The following is a 27,197-nucleotide window of genomic DNA, read 5'->3' as shown; positions in this document are numbered from 1 at the left end:
AATACCTTACTGAGTTATTGGACAAAGGTTTGTCCTTCTCCTCTATAAAGGTTCATGCTGCAGCAATTTCTGCTCACTATGACTGTGACCCACCATTATTTTCTCAGCCTTTGTTTAAGCAATTCCTTAGAGGGGCAAAGAATATAAGACCCCCACGTAGAGCTCCTACTCCTGCTTGGGATCTTAATTTTGTGTTGGAGAATCTCACTCTACAACCTTTTGAGCCTGCAGCATCTGCAGAGTTGAAATATTATCATGGAAGACTGCTTTTTTGTTGGCCATTACCTCTGCGAGAAGGGTTTCTGAATTACAGGCCCTTATGGCAGTTGAGCCTTTCTTAATTTTCCACAAGGATAGGGTGTCTTTGCGTACTAACCCTTCTTTTATGCCTAAAGTGGTTTCTAGTGTGGCTTTAAACCAAACTATTCATTTGCCTACTTTTTATGCAAACCCCCAAAATAAAGGGGAAAGGATTTTGCACACTTTGGATATACACAGACAGTTGCGATATTATTTGAGCAGAACTAAAGGGTTCAGGCAGTCTCAGCAGTTTTGTTTTTTTTGCTTTGGGTTCTCAGGGCAAACCTGTTTCAAAACAAACTATTTCTAAGTGGATTGGTTTTTGTATTGGTTTCTGTTATTCCCATCATGGTAAGGAGATTCCAGCTGGGATTAGGCCTCATTCCACTAGGGCTACTGCCACTTCTACAGCTTTTTTAAGGGGGGTGGCTACTAAAGATATTTTGGAAGCAGCTACTTGGAGTTCAGTGCATACTTTCTCTAAGCATTACCACCTTCCACTTTACTCTAAATTTAGGGCTGGATTTGCCACTGCAATTTTACAGGGCATTTTGGCAGGTCCTAATGCTTTATAGTTTTGCCATCCTCCCTTACCTCTGCTTTGGGATTCTACCCATATGTAAGGACTGTAGCAATGTGAGATGAAGAACATAGTACAGTTTTGTACCTACCATAAATGTAGATGTTCGAAGATCCACATTGCTGCAGTCCAATTTACCCTCCCTCCTTCCCCTCTGTTGTTGAAGGTGGTGGTGTGGTTTGTGTTGTACATATTGTAAATATGCTTAGTGCACGAGTGGTTGGTTAGTTTTTGCTGTTTTTTGGCTTTGGCCTTTCTTGTTAGGGCCTTCTGACATCTGGGGCAAGAAAAGACTGAGGAAATGACGTCGGTCATGCGCTTTTGTACCCTGACGTCCTGATGTCAGTTTTAAGCGCCTTGACCGACGTCAGCCTAATACTTTGGTATTCGGGCCGACCGAGGACAGCGGACTACCCCATATGTAAGGACTGCAGCAATGTGGATCTTCGAACATCTACATTTATGGTAGGTACAAAACTGTACTTTTTCATTCCCTCTGGTGAACACAATTAACAAAATCCATGTCCTGCTGAAGCTTTCAGTCCCCCAGTCACTGAGAAACAATAAGGTTATTACATTTTTGTGTGTGTTTGTGGTTGGGGAGATTAGGCAAGACTCTCAATGTTAACTTTTTATGAACTCGTCAAAAAGCTTATCTTAGTTATGCAGCTCTTTATTTAAAATCCTGCATAGCTTAACTGCGAGCAGTAAAGTCAGAAGAGTACACTTTAGTGATTTCATACTATATCTTAGCAGTGTATTTGCTATACTATGGAGTTAGGGGAATATGTAATCTCAGAATTAATATGTATAACTGTCACAGGGTTGCCGTACTGTACAGCCCCCCATGTGACAGTAAGTTTTGGACTTAATTGTTTAAAACGAATCTGTTGCCTGCATCACATGTATGTTTCTTTACAGCAGGTCAGAAAACAATTACACTTGGCTAGTATTCAGAGATCAAACAGCAAAAGTTGAAGAAAGACTGCTTCTACTTCTTTTAGAAACTTGCCTCATTCTGATGCTTTCTACAGAGCACTTGGCTAACATTCAGAAATCCACACAAAATTAAAATATGAAATGAAATGAACAGGAAACTGTTTACTAATGTTTTAGCTTTGCATTGCTCATATACTTTCCTGTAAGATAGCAGCAAGTGAGGTCATAAAATTCCTGAAAAGCTTCTTTTCTGTGAGGATACACTTGAAGCTAATGAATGACTCTGAAGGCTGTAAGTAGAACTCCTTATGCAGAATCCACAATCAAGGGTAAAGCGCCTCAAGTGCAGCAACCAAGAATGAATCTGATTACAACAAAACCAGTTGAGGCAGCAAACACGACTATAAGAAGCTGATCATTTATTTCATTAAAACGAAAAACAACAAATATATCGCGTATCCAGTAAGCGCTTTCACATTCAAACTGAATGCTTCATCAGACTGTTAACAACTCTAAATTAATTACCTTTAAATATCATCCTTACATATTATAAAAGCAATCATGTTCCTTGCTCATGAATAATAAATGAATATAGCAACATGTGACTATGCAGTAATAGTATTTCATAGTTCTATAATCACAATTCATAGTCTCTTCGCACATCAAATGCTTAAAACATAAAAAATAAAATTCATATACATACGTAAAAATGCATATATACTTGTGTAAAAGTATGAAAAACAGAAAATGTATAAAAGGCATATAAAAAGTATATACGTATACACTTCTAGTGAAATATATATAAAGAAAGAACACGGAAAAACATTTATCTAAATATCCTAAAATATAAAATAGCATGGAACATGTAAAGCCAAAACCTAAACCTATTGTCTTTGCTATACTGATAAAGCACAAGCTACCATACATGATAACTACTGTGTATATATATATATATATATATATATATATATATATATGTATATATATATATATATATATATATATATATGTAGTTCATAAATCAAATGTATATAGGAAATGTAAAAAACATGTATCTCTAAAACAAATATGTTTATAATGTGTTTTAAAAACATGGATAAACATCCAATATTAAATACTTAAAAACTACTTGTAAGTAGAATGGCAATTTGAGATGGAATTTGACTAAGATCATTGAAGCGTCCTGTAAGCACCCTTCCCCAACGCCCACAGCCAAAGCTCGGACATGCCGAGAAAGCCAGACTGAAAATGTAAACAAAAACCAGAATCGAAACAAAAGTCTCTGGGACTGCTTTGAAGATTTTACACTAATCCCAGGTAGATACTTCTGTTCTGAGGATGTATGTAATGTCACCAGAAAGGCTAGGAAATCAAACATAAAGAAATCATATATAGTAAAGTGAAAAAAGATTCTCCCTTTGCATCCTCTCCAAAGCCCAAGAGCCAGTAAAAGCTCAAGTAGCAAAGATATTGGATTACCTCTCAAACTTTGCAAACCTGGCCTTCTGCATCTTTAAAAGTTCGTGCTGCTGCTCTCCCTGCCTGCCTGGCCATGGACTTCCATGTGCTCTAAGCATTTAATAAAACAGTTTTTAAAAAGGGTTTTACATCTTGGACCTCCTGGAAAATGGATTGTTCCACCAGGGGATTTTAACTGTTTCATTGAACTGATCCTAATTCCATTTGGACTAGCTGCTGTTTGCACCTTTACATTTTTTTTTTTGGAAGACTGCTGTTCTTTTTTTTTTTTATAAGCAGTTTTATTTTTATTGATAAGGTTATTATAACAAACACATTTTTTAAGAGAAAATTAACTTTTGTTTATGGTACAGTAGATAAAAACAAAATGTAGTGGTATAAAAACAAATTAACAAAAACTATTTACAACAATGTTCATTATATTACACCATTCAGTGTCATAAATAAGTTAATGAGAGTAAAAAAAAAATAACATTAAGCTGACTATTTCTCTAATAATTCATGTATTATCCATTGATTATAAGAAGTATCCCTAGTAGATCTAAATTTTATAGTTAACATTTCTAACTTGGATATTTCCAAGTGAAGACCTTTAAATTCTTGTAATGAAGGTGTACGTGAAGATTTCCAATTTTTTGTAATTGTTTTTCTGGCAATGGATAAAATGGACCAAATAATAGATTTACTTTTCTTAATACATTCTAGAACTGGTGCATTAAATAAGACAAGTGATTTTAGTGAGTAAAAAATTATTTGTAAAGATTGCTTGTAAAAAATATTGACGACTTCCCAAATGTTCATTACAAGTGAGCAATCATAAAATATGAGGCCAATCTGCATTCCCTTCAATATTACATCTCCAGCATGCAACATTTTTTTTTTGGTTATTATACTGATGTTATAAAGAGTGAGAAATGATTTGTGCAGAAATCTCCGGGTGAAAACTCTCCATTTAAGTGAAGTAGTAGTTTTATTAGCTGATATGAGAATATTGGTCTTATCTGTCTCTGAAGCAGAACAATTATTAATAACAGAAAAAGTTTTCCAATAATTAAGTCTGTATCTAAATCAGATTTAATTGCCCTATAAATAAATAATAAGCTGTTTTTGACTGTAAGATTATGTTGGGAGGATGATATCAAATATTTAATAAGTTTAGGTATTGATTTCTTAATACTTAAAGGAATTAGATCGAATTTGTCCAAAATGTATTTTCTGGCTTCTTGCAAATCTAGCCATAATAGTGCATCAATGTTGTATTCATCCATAAGTATGTTAATAGGTTTCAACTCATTATTATTCTTCATTTGATGCCAGAATATTAATTGTTTTTGTTTAAATAGAGACATTTTGGAACAATCTGTAGAGAATATGATCCCTTGTGTGTGAGCAATGGGAAAAATGAGGAACAACCATTTTTCATATTCTTGAAACCTAAATATAACATTTTTAAAATATTTTAAAAGTAGATTAATATAACTAGATTTAAATGACTGAGAGGAATAGTTGGAACAGTAACCTTTTAAATGCCATAGGAATGAATTTTTTTACAAAAATTGATAGATTAACACTGTCATTATTTTTTGAGTTTTGAGATAATAATTATAATTTATTTCCATTTAGCTAAATATTCCTCATCTATAAGATAAGAGATTGTTTTTATCACTGAAGAAATTGAATAGATTTCCAAGTCTGGTAAGGCTATGCCTCCATTTTCCCATCTATGTGTATGGTAGGTTAAAGCTATCCTAGGTCTAATGGGGTGCCATAAGAATTTTTTGATCATTGTATTAAATTTTATAATTATTGTATAGGGAGGGGTATAGACATGTATTATATATAAAAATTTAGGGAGCAATATCATCTTAATAATCACAAGTTTTTCATCCATTGAAAATATAATTTTGTTCCATTTATTTGATGTTCAATAGTAGTTAAACTTTTATTGTAATTTATTTGTAGTATATATTTAATATTACTGGTGATAATTATTCTTAAATATGTTATTTGTTTAGATTGGGCTGTACATTTTTTGTATTCATTTTGTATATCATGATTTTTTTAAACCAATTAAAATAATTTTTGTTGTGTTGTTATTAAAGGTAAGGCCTGATTTTTTTTTTAAAATAAATCCATGATTTGAAAGAGTTCTTGTAGTGTTGGATTATTATTCCCAAGAGTAATTAATATATCGTCTGCAAATAATTGGATTTTTGATGTTTCATTGGGCCCTAGACTATAACCATGTATATTTTTATGGTCTCTTAATAGATTTGCCCATGGTTCCATAATTAATGTGAACAAAAGAGGAGATAAAGGGTACCCTTGCTTTGTACCTTTAACAATAGGTATATTAGGGGACACATTTGATCCAATTTTAATATATGTTTGACTACCACTGTATAATTGAGTGATTAAATTAAATTTATCAGAGAAATTTAGTTCAAGTAAAATGAATAAATATTCCCAATTAATAGAATCAAATGCACAGTTTATATCTTGGCTAACTAAAGTTAATTTACTTCTACATTTTTTTTACTGATTCAGTTAATGTAATAACACTTTTAATATTATCATATGATCTGTTTATTACAAAGCCAGTTTGGTCCTCATCAACTAAGTTAGGTAAAACTGTCTATCTGCATAAATGGACATAAACATTTTGTAATCTGAGTGTAATAGGGATATGGGTCTATATGATTAACATTTAGTTGGGTCTTTATCGGGTTTCAAAATGGGACAGATAAAAGTATATTTCCAAAAAGGGGGGACAATATTTTTGTGTTGAATTATGTTAAATACAGCTTGTAACAATGTTAGTGCTTTGGAAGGTAAAATCTTATAGATTTCAGAAATAATTCCATCGTTACCAGGAGACTTATTCTGTTTAAGTTTGGTTATTTGATTTTGAATGTCATTAAAGGATATCTGTCTATCAATAACATTTATTTGTTCATCTGATAGCCTTTTCTTTGAGTTTTTATTAATAAATAATTTGATGTCTTTTCTGACATTAATTGGATTAATAGATTGATTTTTAAAATATGCTTTCTAAATTCCTTTTATATAGTATGTAGTCCAGAAACCATTTTGTTTTTATTTGGGAAATATAATTCTTTTATATGGTTGAATTTACTTAACCTTTTTATTTTATTGGCAAGAATATTTAGAGATATGGGATTTATAGAAACATTAATAAATTTAAATTTATCTAAATTAATCATAGTTTTATGATTTAATATTTCTAAGTATTTATTGTTTAAAACGTTAATTTCTTTTATTCTGTTTTTGTGTAGGTTTTTCAAAATATCAAGTTTCAGATTTTCTAATTTTGTTTGTATATCCTGTAGTTGCTTATCCCATGAAATTATTTTCTTTCTATACCAGTCAGTAATTCTGCCATATAAATAAGATTTTTAAGGCATCCCATATGTATATTTCAGATGATTCTTCTGTGCTATTAAGCTCAATAAAATTTTGGACTTCAGTAGATAAAAAGCTATTAAAATCATTTAATTTTGTAATGTAGGCTGGAATTCTCTTTATCTGGACATTGATATTTGAATAAATATATCAAATATTAAGGAATTATGGTCTGACAGGGGACACAAAATCACTTTAGTATTAAAGTGTCTGTTAAGTTGTTGAATATTAAAACTCTATCAATTCTTGGATATGTTTTATGTCTATATGAATAAAATGTATAAGGTAATGAGTTAGCATCTGCATAGTTATTGGTATCCATCATCAAAAACATGCCAGAGAACACTCTCAATAGTCTAGCTGTTGCTGAGATTTTTTTCTTACTATTAGAATTAGTCTTTTTTATCAAGAATACAGTTAAAATCACCAGCTAATATAATATTACCTTTAGAAACTTGTATAATGTGGTCTATATGCTGTTTTACTGTATTTACACCAATACCAGGTATCCAGTACATGTTAACTAATGTTAAAAAGTGTATTATTAAACTCTATAATAATTGATGAAAACATCCCTTTATTATCTTTATATGTCTCTATTATTCTTGGTAAAGTATTTATCCGAAGTATTGCCACACCTTTTTTTTTTTGATAGTGCAACTTGGAGATGTCATTAGTTAATAAACATGCTTCTTGTAGAAGTACCAGCTGTGAACTATGTCATTCAAGATATTTATTTAAAGATCTTCTCTTGTTTGGATTATTTAAACCATTGATATTAATTGAAATGCATTTCAAAGATGTCATGACTTGTTTAGTTTGTTAAATAAAATATGTTGACCCTTAACCTTTTTATTCCATTCATTATAGTATAATGTCATATGATCAAAAGGAATACTATTAATAATTATACATGAATTACATATTAAAGCTTTAGATACTAGTACTTTCAAATTAAATTTAGTTATATGAAAGATAGTGAACATTTGAAAAAACTATTACCAAAAAAAAAACAGCATAAATTTATAACAAAATAGCCCCCCAAAACCCACCTGGAGTTGACTCCTAATTTGAGTGACATCAGTCACTCAATTTGTCCACCCAGCTAGTAACAGCAATCCTTCAGCTACTGTCTAAGTAATTATTCTTTGTAATTTATTAACTAATGTGGGTTTTACTAATAATATTTAAACTTCTATGTACTTGTTATAAGTATGTTATAGAACCCATGTTTAAGAATCTTTAAATTAATTCAGTTTGAATATCAAAATAGTTATACATAGGATAAAATGTTTTTAAATAACATTCAAGAATCTCTGTTTTAGAGTATCAGATATGTCACAAAGCATTTATCTTCAGTATGTAGAAGAACTTCTATATCAAAACATCAAATGAAATAATAGACTAAGTTGATTAATATAACAATTTTCAGAAAGTAGTATTTACATTAAGATATATATCTGTTAATATATTTAGAATTAAATTTCACATTTTCTAGTGAAATCCAACCTTAAGGTATAGAGTTTTAAGTTGGTGTCAACTGATAATATACTTGTGTGATGCTGAAGTTAAATATATGATTTACAAGTCATGTACATGAATGTTGTATAAGATTATAATTCTCCATTTTTTTATTTTATTAGTATGCCCGTGTGAGAAATAAATATTCCCAATTATGTAAATGTACTTATAAAATTATATAATTGTTAACTTCTAGTTGTTCGTAAGCTTGTATAAGATTCTAACATCCCTTTTTTCTAGTGTTGAATTTATTGGTATTAACTAACAGACTTGTATCTTCTTTAACTTTTGTATGTTTTTAAAAGTGTGATAATAGGAGACCATATTATGAGAAAAATATTGTCCTTATATAATTGAGTCTGCATGTTGCTGCCTACATGGTGCATGCCAATAGATTCCCTTTAGATAGCTACTTATGTGTTTTTGAGTGTTACAGATGGGCTAAAGAGTATCAACGTGCTGATGCTTCAAACTTATAAATATCCAGTGTGAATCCTGTGTAAACTGCATTGCAAACAAGAGTAAGCTCAAAAGCAAAGCAGAAGAGTGGAGTTCACATCACTATTTGAAAGCATCTAATGTGTAATCCATTTCAAAACAAGAGCGCTTGCAGGTTGGAAGATCTTTGAAGCTGTATAGAGCTATGGTGGGACCATAGCAGATAAACTGCTTATGCGTGTTCTCTTATTTTGATGTCTTAACATTAATTTTCATTGTTATGCCCCAATTGGTTAAATAACTTATGCCACTGTACACATATTCTTTGTGATATTGTGCGAGCAGTGCTAGGGAGAGGTCAACATAGCTATTCAGACAGCTATATAGCTCTTAAGACGGTCTCTAAAATGGAAAGCTGTTTTAGAAATTATATGCCTACAATGTTTTATATTATGAAAAGAATTGAGAGTTTAATTTACTTACACACATTTCTCACTAATCATATTTATGTGACTACAACTGTTTTATATCCAACAAGTGTGAAATCATTAGATGTATATATTAGCATGTCACAACTGCCACCTCGACAACTGAAGTAAACTCTTCCTTCCTTTCATTATACAATTATGTCGCTTTTAGATAAGAAAAAGTATATATATAAAGTAATCGAGAATGGAACTACAGGGTGCATTTAAATGATTTAACCACTAGACGTCACTGTAGTCCACTCTATAAGCAATCCCAACTGAAAGGCAGCAATCCAGAAAAAAACAAGGCTGAAGTACGAAGATGAAAAAAAATCCGTTGTCAAGGTAATGACACTTTCTAGCAGTCTACTAATTCGGCAGCTATAAGGAGAAAAAAAGCTCGAGCCCGCTGAGTACAAAAGCAATTCAAAAAGTCAAAGCGGGAAACTGTAAGATTTTAAATATTGATTGAAGACTTCAGAGTGTCTCGTGATATGCCTGGGAAGCTAAAAACAAGTCTATTCACTATAAGTTAAATATTAAATACAAGCCTCCGGGTCCGGCTTCTCACTAAACCACCAATTCAAACCATCAAACAGACAGCAAACCATTTCTCACGATCATGACACAACACAACCATAACAACAAAAGAGAAAAAACGAGCAAACAAACCAAACATTACATCCCACAACAAACTTCATTCTCCTCTATCACCAGACCACTTCACTGTAGCACCAGTCTTTTCTTTCCATATTACTACAAAGACTGCATATCTTGATAGCCGAACACTCTCATCAGCACAAACTAGTAGAAGGCATCAGTAACACAATTACAGAAGGAAGCTTATCTGTTCTATAACAAGGCATCCAACTAACATATTCTATGTATAATATATCAACAGAAAGAAAACAGCACTAATTGCAGAGCATAAAACCTGTTTTCTATAACTGAAAGCATAGCGAACAACCAAAGCAGTCATGTGACGTTACAAAGAGCTAAGAAATTACAGTATAGATATCGCAACTAGCAAACATTCTAGCCCTAATATAATATAGGGAAGATCAAGGTAAACATATAAGTTATAAAGAAAAATTTAGTAGTAAAATTATTATCAAAAAAAAAAAACTTAATTAACTGTGACTGCTTTATAAGAAGAAAAATACCAAACACAGACTAATAATAATAAAAAAAAACAAAAAACTAACAACAACAGTTACCTGTTGAACTATTTCCATTCCCCCTGACTTTTGGGTCATCAAATAAAATTTGGTAATGCGAAAGACTGATAAAACTGTTATGTTGATTCATTTGTTTTTGAGCTTCTTATGTTCAAAAGTTTTACAGGAGCTGTTGTCAGCAATTCTTTTAAGACTTGTACTAGCCCATTCCATTTCTTCAAATTTATCAATGATTTTGTTAGATTTAATGAATGCTGTGGCAGTTTCTAAATCCTCAAATGTTTTTGGTCCATTTTGAAGGAAAATGTTTAGTTTTGCTGGAAATAATAAGTGAGCTTTAATTTGGGCTTTACGTTCTTTAAGCAGTGTTAAGAAGAGTTTTCTCTTGGCAATAACAGATGAAGAATAGTCATTGCCAAAGTGTATGATATTATCTTTAAATTTAACTGGTGATTTGGCCCAAGCAGTTTTTAAAACCATTTCCTTATCATGTGAAGATAAGAATCTCACTATGACAGATTTTGTGGAGTTGTTTTTGCTATTTTTGGATGACACCAATGACCTATGAGCCCTTTTAATACCAACGGAAAGGTTTCAAGGAGTCCTAAAATCTCAGGAAGCCAAGAGGATAGGAATTTATCTGTATTATTTTGTTCCACATTGTTGGGTAAACCAAATATTCTTATATTGTTTCTGCGAGATTTATTCTCCAAATCATCTATTTTAGATAGAAGCAGAGAATTCTGTTTTAAAAGAAAGTCAATATTGTGTTCATCTTCTTGGATCCTGCTGTCCATATCATTTAGTGATGCTGTTATACTTGTAATCTGTATTTTCTGTTTAAGGTCTTGGTGTATTGTTTCCATTTGATGTGAACATTTTTCCTTTAAATCATCTAATTTGAAGTCCATTTTATCAATTTTAGTTGACAATTCTTGAATATTTGATAGAGTTTGAAGTTCTTTCTGTATAGTTGTTTCTTGATGTGAAGATTTTGTGGAGCTCATATTGTGATCTGATACCAGAAGATTGTCCCTAGTACTTTTGACAGGATTAAATTATAAAAATTAAAAAAAAATGTTGATATAATCCAAGTAAAGGGTTAAAATGATCCAAATATATATATATATAAAAAACTAAAGTTTGGATAGTTATATTCAAAACATCCAGTCATAGAAATCCTGAAAAGGCAGAATTGAGAAGAAATGCTGCTACTCAGTGCTCATCGTGGCCACACCCCCGGAAGACTACTGTTCTTGATGGCAATCATTTCTGTTCGAAGAATCTCATAATTTCAGGTACTGATATGCAAGGAACTCTGCATGTTCTTCATCTCACATTGCTGCAGTTATAACCTGTGGGTAGTCCGCTGTCCTCTGTCGGCCCGAATACCAAAGTATTAGGCTGGCGTCGGTCATGGGCGCTCAGATCTGACGTCAGTGCGCCATGGTATTTAAGCGCATGACCGACGTCATATCCTCAGTCTTTTTTGCCGCATGGTCCGAAGCAGAAGCAGCGTTTGCAAGTGCCGTTCGGCGTTCTGAAATTTTCGTATTCTGAGTTTCAGACCGAAACCAAGTTGGGCTAAGTACCCCGTTGGGGAATATTTTTGTTTTTTCTTGCCTCAGTTAATTCCGGATGTCAGAAAAAGTGAATAATTGTATTTCTTGTGGGAAACAGATACCGCATAGGGATTACCACTCTCTCTCTATTCCTTGTTTGGGGCCTGAGCACAACGTAGTCGGGTGTCGCTTTTGTGCTAGATTTAATAAGCGCACCATTAAACGTAGGTTAGATTGCGCTAGGCTTGTCTTCGGTAAGCGGTGTAATTACAATATGCCGTCGGATCCTCTGACGCCCGCTACCGCTAAGAAGCGCAAGGAAAAATCGTTAAGGTCCAAGCAGGATGAGTCGTCCGTTCCGGACGCCGGTTCTTTAGAAACTACGGTGGAATCTGTAGATCCAGCCAAGGTTTCAGTTGAGTCTCAGGGGGAGCCGTTAATTTTGCAAGATGTGGCTTCTCAGGAGTCAGGTCAGGCTGAGGGGGCCTCTCAGGTTGCTGTACTCCCTTCTTTGCCTAAGGTGGTTAGGCCTTCTCCTTCTGTCTCTAAGGTACCTTCCAAGGTCAGGCCTGGTTTGCCTTCCTCAGGTGTCAGTCCTAGTTCTGCAGGTTCTGTGCCTAAAAAACACATGCTTAAAATGGCAGAAGATTTGATTTTCTTAATCAGGGGTTCTATGCCCCATCCAGATAAGAGGCCTAGGGTGGAGCCAGAGGTGGAAAGTTTGGAACAGGCTTCAGATTACTCAGAGTCTTCGGCTGAAGACATTCAGGATTTTCCTCCTTATTCTGATTCAGACGCAGAGGATTCCAGTCCTTCTGCTTCTCCTCCAGAGGATTTTTCTTTTTCAGAAACCCTGCATTCTATGAGGGAGCATTTTAAATGGGAAGGTCAGGATTTCTCAGATTCCCGTAAGAGGCTTAGGGAATTTTTGTTTTTACCACAACATCGGCCTTTGGCTATACCTCCTGTTTTGGATGTTGTTCAAGATGTTTTCTCTGAGGCTTCTCTTAATCCAGACTCTTTGCCTCCTGCGCCTGTTAAGCCAGATAGGTATTACAGAGTGCCAGAGGCTCATAAATATCTGTATAAGAGCCCAAGGGCTGACCCAGAAACTATTAGCCAGGGACCTAAGGGTGTCAGGGCTTCTGTTGTAAAGAATCCAGTTACTATGGATAAAGATTCTAGAGCTTTGGATAGGTGGGGTAAAAAAGTGTATACCTCTTCCACTCTAGCAATGAGGGCTTTGAATTGCCAGTTTCATATGTTGAAGTACCAGAATTTTCTCCTTACTCAGTTGAAATCTAAGGTAGATGCTTTGGCAGAGGGCATAGAGTGTAAGGAATTACAGGATTTGGTTCATGCCTCTGATCAGGTGGGTAAGCATTCTTTGCAGTGTGGTTTCGATGCTTTACAGGCTTCTTCCAGGGTGGCTGCCACTGGATCAGTTATTCGCAGGCACGCCTGGCTTTAAGGATCAGAACTTGTCAGAGCATGTTAAAGCTAGAATTTTGGATGCTCCTTTGCAGTCTGAAGTTTTGTTTGGTACTCCTGTGGAGTCTGTCTTAAAGAAAATGGAAGACAAGGCTAAGTCTATGCAGACTGTTAAAGATTTTTTGCAGGTGCAGCCCCCTAAGTTTAGCAGGAATTGGCCTACTAAGGGATGGGCTTACCCTTCTTCTGATTTACAGTCTAGGGGCAGATCTAGACGTGGTAGGGGCAGAGCTCAGGGTTCTTTCAGGCCTAGAACATGGAGTTCCCCTGCACAATCTACAGGTGAGGGCAGGGGCCAGTCCTTTCGTAAACAGGCCCAATGACCTGCATCTTCAGCTGCCAGATCCTTCCTGTCTGGCAGCTCCTTTGGGAGGAAAGTTGGCACTCTTCAAGCAAAACTGGCTTTTAGTCACCCAGGACAAATGGGTGTTGGACATTATAGACCGAGGCTACAAGTTTTATTTCCACACATTGCCTCCTTTCAAAGGCATGCCAGACGTTCCTCCTCAGCAAAGGGTAGAGGCTCACAAACATATTTCTTTACTTCTTCAAATGGGGGCTATACAGCAGGTCCCTCCGTCAGAAGTGGGCCTAGGATTTTATTCTCGCCTGTTTCTTGTACCAAAGAAAGGAAACACTTGGAGGCCAATTTTGGATTTATCTATCCTCAACACATACCTGGACATTCCAAAATTCAAAATGTTGACGTTGCAACAACTTCTGCCTCTGTTGGGCAAAGATCACTGGATGGTAACTCTGGATCTCAAAGAGGCTTATCTTCATGTTCCTATCAGGCCCAGTTGCAGGAGATTCTTACGTTTTCGGGCTGGGACTTTACATTATCAGTTCTCTGCATTGCCCTTTGGCTTATCTACTGCGCCCAGGGTGTTTACAAAGGTTCTGGCTCCAGTAATAGCCTTCTTAAGGTTAAGAGGAATACAAATTTATCCTTATTTGGACGATTGCCTGATTCTTGCTCAAGACAAAAACAAGCTACTTCACCATCTACAGTATGTTATGGCAGTGTTAAGGTGCCTAGGGTATTCTGTGAACGAAACAAAGTCCAGTCTAGTACCCTCTCAGGAAATGTGCTTTCTGGGTGTGAGACTGAATACAGCTTCCCAGATGGCTTTTTTGACCCCGGACAAGCAAAGGAACCTTACACTTTACTTCCAACAATTGTCTCTACGGTCCAGGCTGACTGCAAGGACAGTCCTTCAAGCCTTGGGGTTCATGGCATCTTGTATTCTGGTGCTTCCCAATGCCAAACTGCATATGAGGAAGCTACAATGGTATCTCAAAAATGTATGGACGCAACACTGCCACGATTTGGACACTGTCATTCAGATAATACCTTGCATTCAAAAGGAATTTTTGTGGTGGGCTCAGGAATGTCACCTAAACAAGGGACTCTCTGTGACCCGACCAGAGGCGAGTCAGATCTTAACGACAGATGCCTCGGACAAGGCTTGGGGAGCTCACCTCAATGGAAAATGGGTTCAAGACACGTGGCCTGCCAGACTTCAACATTTGCATATCAACCTGAAGGAGATGTTAGCAGTCCAATTTGCATTGATGGCTTTCAAGGATCTACTTCACCCAGGACAAGTGTTGATTCAAACAGACAACACAACTGTCATGTGGTACATCAACAAGCAAGGGGGAACCCATTCGTACCCTCTTTGCAGGCAAGCTATGATTTTGTGGGAGACTGCACTCAGTTTGCACCTCACTCTTCAGGCAAGGTTTCTGCCAGGAGCACAGAACTCCTTAGCAGATGTTTTGAGCAGACAGATGGCGGATCCCCACGAGTGCAAGTTGGATCCTCATGTATTTCGACAGTTGACAGTGATATGGGGGACTCCAGACATAGATCTGTTCGCTTCTCCACTAAATTTCCAGTTGCCAAAGTTTTGCACAAAGATGTTTCATCCAACAGCTTGGAAAGTGGATGCTCTATCATTCAGTTGGAGCAATCTTCACATCTATGCCTTTCCTCCTCTGCCTCTCCTTTCCAAGGTGCTCTTGAAGGTCAGACAAGACAAGCCCTCCATGATTCTAATAGCTCCAGATTGGCCTCGACAGCACTGGTACCCTCTGCTGAGGAGTTTAGTACGGGAGCGTCCTTGGCCTTTGCCTTCAATTCCACACCTTTTGTCTCAGGCAGGCAATCATTTCCTCAATGTCAGGATTCAGTCCCTGCATCTAACAGCCTGGCATATTCTGTTATAGAACCTGGAGGGTCGCAGCTTCCTCAACAAGTTTTGAATGTTCTTTTGGAGGCCAGAAGGCCTAGTACAAGGAAAGTTTATGCTGATAAATGGAGGAGATTTTTTATTTGGAGCAAAGCAAAGAGCTTTGATGTTTCCAGGCCTGATTTGAGTTTTTCTCTTCAATATCTTACGGAATTATTAGACAAGGGTTTGTCTTTCTCCTCTGTAAAAGTTCATGCTGCAGCCATTTCTGCTCACTATGACTGTGACCCACCATTATTCTCTCATCCTTTGTTTAAGCAATTCCTTAGAGGGGCAAAGAACATAAGACCCCCGCGTAGAGCTCCTACTCCTTCCTGGGATCTCAATTTTATGTTGGAAAAACTTACTTTACCTCCTTTTGAACCTGCAGCTACGTCTGAGTTAAAGTTTTTGTCTTGGAAGACTGCTTTTTTGTTGGCCATTACGTCTGCTAGAAGGGTATCTGAATTACAGGCTCTAATGGCAGTTGAACCCTTCCTGATTTTTCATAAGGAATAGGGTATCTCTGCGTGCTAACCCTACTTTTATGCCTAAAGTGGTTTCAAATGTGGCCTTGAACCAATCTATTCATTTGCCTACTTTTTATGCTGATCCCCAAAATAAAGGGGAGAAAATTTTGCACACTTTGGATATTCACAGGCAGTTGCGTTATTATTTGAGCAGGACTAAAAGGTTCAGACAGTCTCAACAGTTATTTGTTTCTTTTGCTTTGGCCTCTCAGGGGAAACCTGTTTCAAAACAAACTATTTCTAAGTGGATTGGCCATTGTATTGCTTTTTGTTATTCTCATCATGGTAAGGAGATTCCGGCTGGAATCAGACCTCATTCCACTAGGGCTACTGCCACTTCTACTGCTTTTGTAAGGGGTGTAGCTACTAAAGATATTTTGGAAGCAGCTACTTGGAGTTCAGTGCACACTTTTTCTAAACATTACCATCTCCCTCTTTATTCCAAATCTAGGGCTGGATTTGCCACTGCAGTCTTACAGGGCATATTAGCAGCTCCCAATGCTTTATGATTTTGCCAACCTCCCTTTACCTTTGCTTTGGGATTCTACCCACAGGTTATGACTGCAGCAATGTGAGATGAAGAACATAGTACAGTTTTGTACCTACCATAAATGTAGATGTTCGAAGATCCACATTGCTGCAGTCCAATTTACCCTCCCTCCTTCCCCTTTGTAGTTTGGAGTGGTTGTATGGTTTGGGTGGTAGATGTTGTTTGTACATAGGTTTTGGAGGTTTTTCTATTTTTGGCTGTGGCCTTTCTTTTTAGGGCCTTCTGACATCTGGGGCAAGAAAAGACTGAGGATATGACGTCAGTCATGCGCTTTAATACCATGGCGCACTGACGTCAGATCTGAGCGCCCATGACTGACGCCAGCCTAATACTTTGGTATTCGGGCCGACCGAGGACAGCTGACTACCCACAGGTTATGACTGCAGCAATGTGGATCTTCGAACATCTACATTTATGGTAGGTACAAAACTGTACTTTAGTCTTCCATCAGGACAGGGTGCACCTTCACACTAGTCACTCTTTAGATGCAAGATGTCCCAGAGGTGTTTTCTAAATCAAGTCATTTATTTTCCTGTGTTATTTCTTAACCCTCGACAGAGGGAGAAAATCCTTCATTACCACAATCTGCACAGAGAGCCGATGTTTTATTTGAATGTTGCTAAGAAGTTCAGAAAGACAGACCAGCTGTTTGGTTTTCCATCCTTTCCCTCTGACAAAGCAATCAATAAACAAATTATTACTACAGGAAGGGCTAGCACAGACAAATGAAGTGCATTATTATCCCCTTTGGCAAAGCGGAATTCTCTGATAATTGCAGTATTGACAGCACTCCCCTAAGTTCAAACCCAGTGATGTGAGATCTGGGAACACAGGTAGATAGCAATCTGAACTTCGACCACCAAGTTTCCAAAGTGGTAAGGAAAACGTTCTTCATTGTGCATCTCATAAGTAAGGGCATCACATCCAGGTCTAAGGATGTTATCTCCACTGTACTTGACCCTCATTAGACTATTAATAGAGTACAATGCTGTCTTTTGCATGTACCTCACCAGGCACCTGCAGCAGCTGGGGAGACCACAGAGGTTTCTCACTAAGAAAATACAGGGCCTCCAAACCATGACTTACATGGATAGACTGAAAACTCTGTTACTGTACTGTGTATTGTATAGGCTGCTGAGAGGCAACTTGTGCCTGACCTACAGGGCAATCTCCGACTCTAAACCTGATGGAAATGCTGCACATCTGCAAGTCAAATAGCACAAGAGTCACTTACTCTAGGGATTTTAACCTAGCGTGTGACATTAACAGAACACGCTGGAGAGAGTTATATCTACCAGAGATTGCTGCTCTTCTGGAATACACTTCCAGTTTACGTGAAGCAGAACTCTTCACTGACCCTAATCAAGCACACACTAGACAAATGGATAAAAACTACAAAATTCACCCCAGGGGTGGCACCTATGTCCATCATGGTCAGGGCTGGTCATGTTGGTCATAGACTCACCCTACGAACTATATCCATATAGCAAGGACAATTGGGGCATCTCTGGATTAACATGGCTAGGCTTGTAAGCGCTCTAGTGCCTACAACCTAGTAACCTCCTATGAACTGAAATAACTACCTCGTACTTCCATACATCTTGCTCATTGTATGTTACTGCTACTCTGCTCCTGGTAAACCTGTTCCTGACTGTGTCAAAGCCTAGTCCACTTGAGCCGTGTCAGTCACTGCAACATTCCTCAGAGGGGTTGGAAGTTGATCAGTCATGCAGGATGCAATCTCATCCTTGATGCATACATTTTTCTAGAGGTAGGGCTGGGTTTGCTTCTATTTTGCAAGGTTTACTGTACTAACGAGTTTTCTCTCTCCAGCCAACTTTTGCACATACCTCTCAACTGACTAGATTTTTGTCTCATGTTTTGGTCTAGTCCTCATAAAATTTGTGTTTTTCTAGCAAATCACCACTGGCATTCTTATGTGGCACAGGGAGGGGGACTGCGGAAGCCTTAGAGGAAGGTACAGCAGTGTAAGTCTGTCAGACCAGTTGGGTTACCTCTAGGCAGGATATCCCAAGAAGTAATGACTGCAACAGTTAATTTACTCAAGCTTCTACATATGTAATGAGTTGTAGCACAATTCCACTTCCTTTGCTTAATGTTAGTGCAGCTATATGAAGCCTATGTCTTGCCTACAGGCTGTTAGTTAAGAATTTCCATAGTGTTATATTCTCAGATTTCTGCTTTTTCTTAGTGTTCATTGGAGACGGTGGTAGAATAGTTTGTTTTCCAGGAGGTCCAAGTCAAATTGATTTTGTCTGTCTGCTATGCTCTGATGAAGTAGTTTCTTATTTCATGTCTAAACCTAAGAAGCTAATGACATACAGTCAAGATCTGCATGGTTGAAGGACAGATGGCTCATAGTTAGCACTTTTTAAAACAGAGCTTGTGTTTACGAATCCCGAAAAGGCAGATGAAGGTTTCATTTGCTGAGAGCCACCATTGTTTAGGTGGCAGCATCCTTGTTACTACCACTACAAAGCTATTAAAGGCATTGCTAACAAGATACTACAGGCAGGTTTGAAGATAAGATGCTTGTACATCAAAACTACGTAGCTTTTTGGCAGTTGTGATACAGTTCTTCAGATTTATTTCCTTCCCCTAGTCTCCACAGAAAGGTCTGACTTCCTTCTCTGCTTACCAGTACAGTACGCGTTGGCTGTTGCTCTGTCTTTACCTGCAACCCCAGTATCAGAGTGGAGAAATTTGCAGCTTATGTTGTAGATGTCATAATTTATCCTAGGTCAATAAACTGTTTTCTTATTTCTTGTACTGTGTGAGATGCCTCTTTACAGCAACTGATGGACACCTTAACATTTTTCAAAACTGTCATCCTGTTGTAAAAGAGCCAACTGTGCATATAAAAGCTTCACCTTCTGTGAAGGTGTGTGTTGGTGCTTAAAAATAGTTCTAAAGACAATTTTAGGGTGTGCTCTTGATTTAAGGAAAAATCTTATGGCTGGTGCATAAATAACTTAAGGGTACTCTGGAGTATATGTGTTAGCAAACATTGTATTTTAACTTGAATCATTGGATAACTCTAGAAACATAATTGTATGCCAGTGCTTCTCAAAGTGTACCATTTCATTCATAATGTAGCACATTGCCTTATGTTGAGATAGTGTAATACTTTTATAAGTAAAATTATGTGCTTGGTATAGTTTAAATTTACATTGCTTTTCCTTTTTTTTTCTCAGTGCAGTTTTTTTCCCTGTCAAATCATCATGTTATAGCATGTTCAGTCCCGTCTGCATAAAAGTTTTCTTTAGCACATTCTTTTCATTCCTGTGAGGAAAAAAGATACTTTATCCAGGCATCCGTTAGGGTGTGTTTATTATGCTCTGTCCACATTTCACTCTTGTCAACACCCTTAACATCCAAAGGGAGATGTGTAGTCTGTTGTGGTGTAGATGTCCATGTGCCCTGTTGTTTCAGTAGACAGCACACCCATGTGGCCATGGTTGCCAGTGGTTGAACCAATGAGGTTTGCCCAGACAAATGCACCATCCCATTCTTACCCTTCCAGCCTGGTTCCTTCAGTACTCTTGCTGCTAATCAAACTTTTTTCATCTGTGTCACAGTCAGGAGGGCATCATGCCTCTGTGCCATGGAATGGTGGTACACATGTGATTCTGCTTTGCTGAGCTGAGTTTACCACACAAGGTCAGTGTGTGCTGTACTAATATACTGAGCTTTGTAGACAGTACTGGTGTATGGCAGTGACTTATTTTTTCTTTGTAATGATGCAAGTAGATGTACAAAACATGTATGCTGAAAATAAATGATTGCATTATTTTCTGTTGGGAATTGTTTTTGACTGACTTAATATTTTTTCTTAAGGGTGTGAGCTATTCATATAAATTATGTTTGGAATACTAGTAAGTTATTTTTATTCAGTAATTTTCTTTTATCTTCTATTACAGAGAGATCCAGCTTCTGAGAAGGTTGCGTCACAAAAATGTTATCCAATTAGTTGATGTATTGTACAATGAAGAGAAACAGAAAATATATCCTTTTTCTGCTTTAATCTTTGGTTTCAAAAAGCATGTCAGCTTTTGTTGGTTGTTTTCCTTTTCCAGGTAAGTTTTAATTGGAGTTGAGCCCAGGTCTTGTGCTGTGCTGCCTTGACCTGTACCAAGGAGCACATTATTTTTTCCCCATGTGCAGTGCTGATATCCTTTTGATGATCACTGTTGCAGTATTAACCATTTGAAATACCAGGATCCGCTAGACTGTGTCCCGAGTTACGGAGACTGAATGTCTGAAAGAACGAGCTTACACATACTAAATCCGAGATGCAGTTTCTCAGAATGTTCACATTTCTCCAAATTATGGCAGTCTCTGACTTGGTATATACAAGTTTGGCAGGTGTGTAGGGCTTACACCCCTGTGGAGTGCAGGGGGGCTTGCCCCCCACTGCAAAAAAGTTATAAGGAGAACAGCGATTTTGTGTGATTTAATCTCCTGTGTTTTTAGCTTGTCATCACTCGGCATTTTGAGTACCAACATTTAATTTGGAAGCCCATTGTGATATTCTGCCAGGAAGAGCTGTATGTGTGGCCATGATACCAAACCCAAGGCATCTTCCTCTCATGCTATATGTCCTTATGACCAATGCGTGCCAAGGCTGCGAAGTATACAAGGTTCATAGGTAAGTACTATAGCAATAACCCACGCCTGGGTGTGGGTAATGCTGGATTTACCCACGGTTGGCATGGTTTGGTCACGAGGGCGAAGCCTGAGGGACCAAACAAAGCCAACCGTGGGTAAATCCAACATTACCCACACCCAGAAGTGGGTTATTGCTATTATACAATTACATTATTTAAGAAAAAAAAAAATTACTTTTCTTAAATAATGGCGTTGTATAATGCCTCCTTGCTGCCATTCCGCAGCTGTCTTGTATTCTGCGGCAGTTCTGATGTACATCAGAGCTGTGGGAAAAAGCAACAGAGAAAGCAAGATCTCCCTTGCTTTTTACTGTTTCGCTATGTTAAATGGGTTTAACATAGCGAGACAGCTGAAAAAAGCAACGGAGAAAGCAAGATCTCCATTGCTTTTTACAAACTGTTTCGCTATGTTAAATGGGTTTAACACAGAGAGACCGCTTTAAAATAAGCAACGGAGATCTCAGTTGCTTATTTTAAAGCTGTCTCGCTATGTTAAACCCATTTAACATAGCGAGACAGGTTTAAAAAAAAGGCAATGGAGAAAGCAAGATCTCCGTTGCTTTTTATACACTGTGTCGCTATGTTAAAGGAGTTTAACATAGCGAGACAGTGTTTTAAAAAAGACTTGTACTAATGGAAAAAGTCCGGGCGACCGGACCTTTTTCCATTAGTATAAGTCGATTTACAACATGCACGCTGGCCAATCAGCGTGCACATTTTGGAATATTAATGGGGGTCATGGTATAATAGGCTATTGGCCCCAAGGCTTATATAAGCCTAGCCAAAAGGTACCCTGGCTTTCGCCACCCAAAATAATTATTTTCCTGTGCCACTGTCAAGCAGAGCCACAGAAGTGATCTCCGGGGTGAATTTCCTATCTCCCATCCAATCATCAAGATTTTTCTTGAAGAGTGCTAATGAGGAGGTTTGTTTGATATAGATAGGTAGTTTATTCCTGAGTATGGGAAGTCTTTGGGACAGGAATCTATTCTTCCAGCATGTTCTGTTTATTGTGGTGACCAGGTTTAGGTCCCTAGAGCGTTGTAGCTCATAGGGATTGGGATTACTTTAAGTGGAGCATGTCCAAAAGCTCTGGGTTTGACATAGCTTAGTGTGTTAGTCAGAGATCGCCTCTGAGTAGGCGATATGTGATGGAGTAAAGCTGCAGTTTTTTTAGACTGTCTGCATAGGGCATCTGTTTGAGGCCGGTAATCCTCTTTGTGAGGTATTTCTGCAGCCTTTCCAGTTGCTGTAGATGTCTTGTGAGGTGAGGTGCATACCAAAAGGGGCATTGTACACTATAATGGGTCTAATGAGTGACAAGTAGAGGACGACAATGAACTCTCTTTTTTCCTGGATGAGAAACCTTTTGTGATGAGGTGTGTCACGTAGAAGGATTTCCTGACTACTATGGTGATGTGATTATCAAAGGAGAGACTACTGTCCACCTGTGTCCCAAGGTCTCTTATCACACTTTTGGTGTTAAGTAGACTACTGCCTATGTGGTAGTTCATGGGTACAGAGTTTTTACCAAAAGGGATGACAATTCACTTTTTGGCATTGAGCTTGAGGCCATGGCTTTGACACTAGGCATCTGTCTCAGCGAGGCCCTTTTGTAGAATGTCCACATCTTTTTGGAGTTTTGATTATGGCTCCTAGTTTGCAGTCATCTGCAAACTTCGTTAGCCAAAGACCTTCTGTGTTGGCCTTTACTTCAGAGAAGTAGATACCAAACAGGAGAGGACCCGAGACTGAACCCTGTGGTAGTCCACTTGTCACTGGTCTGAAGTTGGATTTTGAGTCTGCTACTTTCACAGTGTGGGTTCTGTCAGTGAGCCAGTTGGCAACCCATCTTGTGACATAGGCACTTCAAGGAATGTATGGCCACAAATTACCTCAGAATTTTCTCATCACCAGCCCATAAGTTGAACCTGCATTTCTTTGTCAGCCTTTCAGACTTGACTGTTGGGGAACTTCCTCTTTTTTAATATTTTTTGACAAAAAAAAAACCCTTTTTTGTCAACTAAGAAAGAAAAATGTGATTGTAGGAGACAAATATTTTACAGGGACAGTCACACCAAATGCCTTTTTTTGCTTAGGAGCCAATCACAACTATAGGAATTGCTCTGTTTGTCAATCTTTGAATAGCAAAGACACTTAGGAACTACTTGTTTTCTCTTTGCTTGGAAAATCAAAGACTTAGAGTTTGTGCACATCAAAATCGAGACCATCCGCTCCGATATTCCACATCAATAAAAACAAAAAAAGAATACATCTGATGATTCGGCTGTCTGGTTTGACCCAAAGCTCTCTTCTGTTTCTCCTGTTGAGTCTTTGGACTGTCCGGTTGCTTTGGATGCCATCTCTGTTGGGACCTCGCTGTAAGCCAGTATGGTGCTGCCCTTTATTACATCCCCCTGCCTAATCGGATGACTGCTTCTGCCATGAGGGGAGAATCCATGCTAAGTATGGATGGATCTAATGGCATTCCACAGATTCTTGACTGAGTAGTAGTACCAGGTTGCCTCATCAAGGTATGTGACTGGTCAATCCATTTTCATTATGTGCAAATTCTTCTCACTAAGAAAAAGCAGAAGATGAAGCGTATTTCTCTCTCCCTCCCAGCTGTCATGGATCCTTGGAAGGAGCCATATGAATTCTCTCATGAACTACACAAACCTTTGGTGTCTTTGAAGCCACAGCAGTTATTTCTTTATGCTGTTTATCCTTTAACAGCTTGTCCTCTGAAGAGAAAGATTAATTCTTCCTCAGATGATGAAAAGTCAGATTTGGATGGGGATTCCTGGCTTACTCTTATCATATTCGTTCTGAGGAAGAGGGTGCTATGTTTGACTCCCCTTTGGAAGAATTTTCCTTTGGGGATACAGCACATAAGATGATGCATTATTTTTGTTGGGAGGGCAAATATGTGTCAGATATATAGAAGAGGTATTATGACTTTATGTTCATAGTGGTCCCTAAACCCTCTTCCATCTCTCCTGCATTTGGGGCTACCTTTGTCTCAATTTCAATGAACCCGGAGTCCCAGCTTCTACTCCAAGAAGCCTGATAGGTTTTATAAAGCACTAGACACCCATAAGTTTTTGTATAAGAATCCTTCCACTGACACGGCTGTCATTTCTCTTGGATCTGATAAACATGTCAAACTTTTATCCTCTTCTAGTGCCTTTCCTAATGATGAGTAGTACAGCAGTTGGCAAATAAGGAAAAAAAGTTCACACTTCTACTCTGGCCTTTTGCACTCTTAATTAGCAGACAAACTTGACAAGATGTTTATCGCCTTTGGGGGACTTTGATAAACTTTTGTCTGATATGCCTGATTTTGATCGTTATCTGCTGTTTCTTTGGTCAGTGCTGCTTCCCAAGTTGAAAAACATAATATTAAATGTGGGTATGATGCAGCTGATGCTTACAGCAGAGCAGCTGATACTGGTTCTGTTTTGAAGAGGTTCACTTGGCTTAGTCTCTGTTTTGAAGAGGTTCACTTGGCTTAGTCTCCAGTCTCTCTTCCTGAGGACATTAAATCTGTAAACTCTTAGATTGCTCCTCTGGATAGGGACACTCTCTTTAGTCTTGCTGCTGATAGGTTTTAAGAACTTTTAGGAGAGAGGTAAGATAATGCAGGACTTCAAAACAGATAATTTTGTATTGCTGTGCTGTGTGTAGATTTCAGAGAAACTACATTTCCTGTACTTGGCTTGTCCTTTCTTAAAGACCAAAATGTCCTCCAAAATGGCAAAATATTCTCAAAAAAGAGATGTCAAGATGGACCTAAGCAGAAATTTAAGATATCTAAATCCCCATTTTCTTGACAGACTTGCCTCTGTGTGTGACTATCCATCTCTGCCTTCCTCACGCTCTTGTCAACCTTTAACACCTCCATCAGAGAAACTTTCCCTGGCTCTTCCAGCTTGGGAATCAATCACCAAAGACTGATGGATTCTTTGCCATTCAGCATGGTTACAGGGCGTCTTGGCTTTCACTTCCTCACTGGTCAGGCATTCCTCCTGTGCCTTCGTCTTCTCCATTTAATCTGTTCAGTTTTGAAGGTCATCTTTCTCCAGGACAACCATAGATCTAGTTCCTACTCAGGAAATGTTCTCACTAAAATACTTTTCCTCCTACCCGGAAAAGAGGGAAAATGGAAACCCATTCTGGATTTATACTTTCTCAGTTTGTTTCTGAGAGTCTCAACATTTTTATTCTGCAGTCTATTTCCAGTGATTTTGCCACAAGCCTTTTTGGTTACCTTGGGTATTAAAGATGCATATCTGCATATTCCAGTCGATATGGACAACAGGATATTTTTAAGGTTCAAACGAAAACAGTCCTTGAACCAAATAAGAAATCAGATGCAAATAAGGTCAGACGAAATAAGGTCAGGAAAGAGATGCAAACAAGCTTAGTTCACAATATCTCTACTTTAACTTTAACTGACTCACAATTATCTGTGTTAAACAGAGGTTTAACCTTTGTTCCGGCTCAAAGAATGGACATAACAGAGGTAATTGAAGACCTACACCTTTTTGGCAGAGCTCTTACACTTAAAGCTATGTTTGGTAATTCTAATAATGCTGATTGTATATTTAGAAAGCCCAGCACTTACATACCACTTAGTAATTCTACTATATATCTGTTCATTGACCTTTGTGAAAAATAACTTGGAGAGAAGTCTCTAGATAAGCAAACTAATACTTTTTAGTAATTTATCAGCTGCAGAGTTACAAGCTCTAGTTGAATTGAAAGAACTAATTAGTATAGAAATACGTCCAGCTGATAAAGGAGGTGGTATTGTTATCGACAAGGACAAATATATACAATCTATGTTAAGTCATCTGAGTGATGTTGATACATATGCCATTTTACCTATGCATATACTCAGTAGTGTCATAGAAAAAGTACAGTTTTTGATCTTTGATTTATTAATAACAGGCATGATATCTGAGCAACTGTTTGAGTATTTCAAGGTAGAACATCCAGCAATCCCTTTGATATATGGTCTACCCAAAATACATAAGAATCCCTTAACTTCCACCTATGCGCCCTATAGTTTCAGGCCAAGGTTGGGTAACTGAGCCACTTTCTATTTTTGTAGAAAAGACTTTGCATGCTGCCTTGGCTCATTGTAGCACTGTTTTAAAGGATACCAAGAGTTTTTTAAATGAGCTGTCTAAACAAAATGCAATTATCTTAGGACAATGTTTATTTGTAACTCTGGATACTGAATCATTGTTCACTGTTATACCCAATGAATGAGGAATTGAAAATGTCAGAGAATTACTGTGCGAGAGAAACACCCCTGATACTAAGGTGACACTAATTTGCACACTTTTGGAAGTCATCCTAGAAAACAATGCGTTTATTTTTAATTTTTATTTTTAGTGATGTTTATTGTGCACAAAAAGTTGGCATAGCTATGGGCACAGCTTGTGCTAATAGCTACGCCAACCTATCCCTAGCTAATTGGGAAGCTAAACATGTACTTTCGAATAATAAATACCAGGTTAACATCAAATGGTATAAACGTTTTGTGGATGATATTTTTTTGTTGTGGCATGGCTCAGAGCAGCGGCTACTAGAGTTTCTTTTATACTTTGTCAGTTGAATACTTTTTTGAGTTTTACCTATGAATATTCTGATAAAGAAGTAGAGTTTTTGGATGTTAAAGATCATTTATCCACTGTCTACTACTTTGTATAAGAAAACTGTTAGAAAGATTAATGATCTGAAGTAGGGACTTCATTTGTCAGCAACCTGTGGGTCTTGGATCCGATATCGGATCCGAGCCGGCAACTT

General features: G+C 37.5%; 1 protein-coding gene across 1 annotated transcript in view; it reads left to right on the top strand.

Annotated features, from left to right (window-relative positions):
• The window catches only part of STK11 (serine/threonine kinase 11), a 1,536,697-nt gene that overhangs the window by 230,824 nt on the left and 1,278,676 nt on the right, over positions 1-27,197 (top strand). Inside the window, exon 2 of the mRNA XM_044054803.1 lies at positions 20,634-20,789. Within this exon, the coding sequence (XP_043910738.1) occupies positions 20,634-20,789 (156 nt within the window). The remainder of the gene's footprint in view (positions 1-20,633; positions 20,790-27,197) is intronic.

The sequence above is a fragment of the Protopterus annectens genome, chromosome 13.part0 (genome assembly GCF_019279795.1).
Source record: "Protopterus annectens isolate FY-2018-M chromosome 13.part0, PAN1.0, whole genome shotgun sequence".
Classification (NCBI taxonomy): Eukaryota; Metazoa; Chordata; order Ceratodontiformes; family Protopteridae; genus Protopterus; species Protopterus annectens.
The sequence above is the reverse complement of the archived record's forward strand: the minus strand, read 5'-3'. Positions and strand labels throughout refer to the sequence as shown.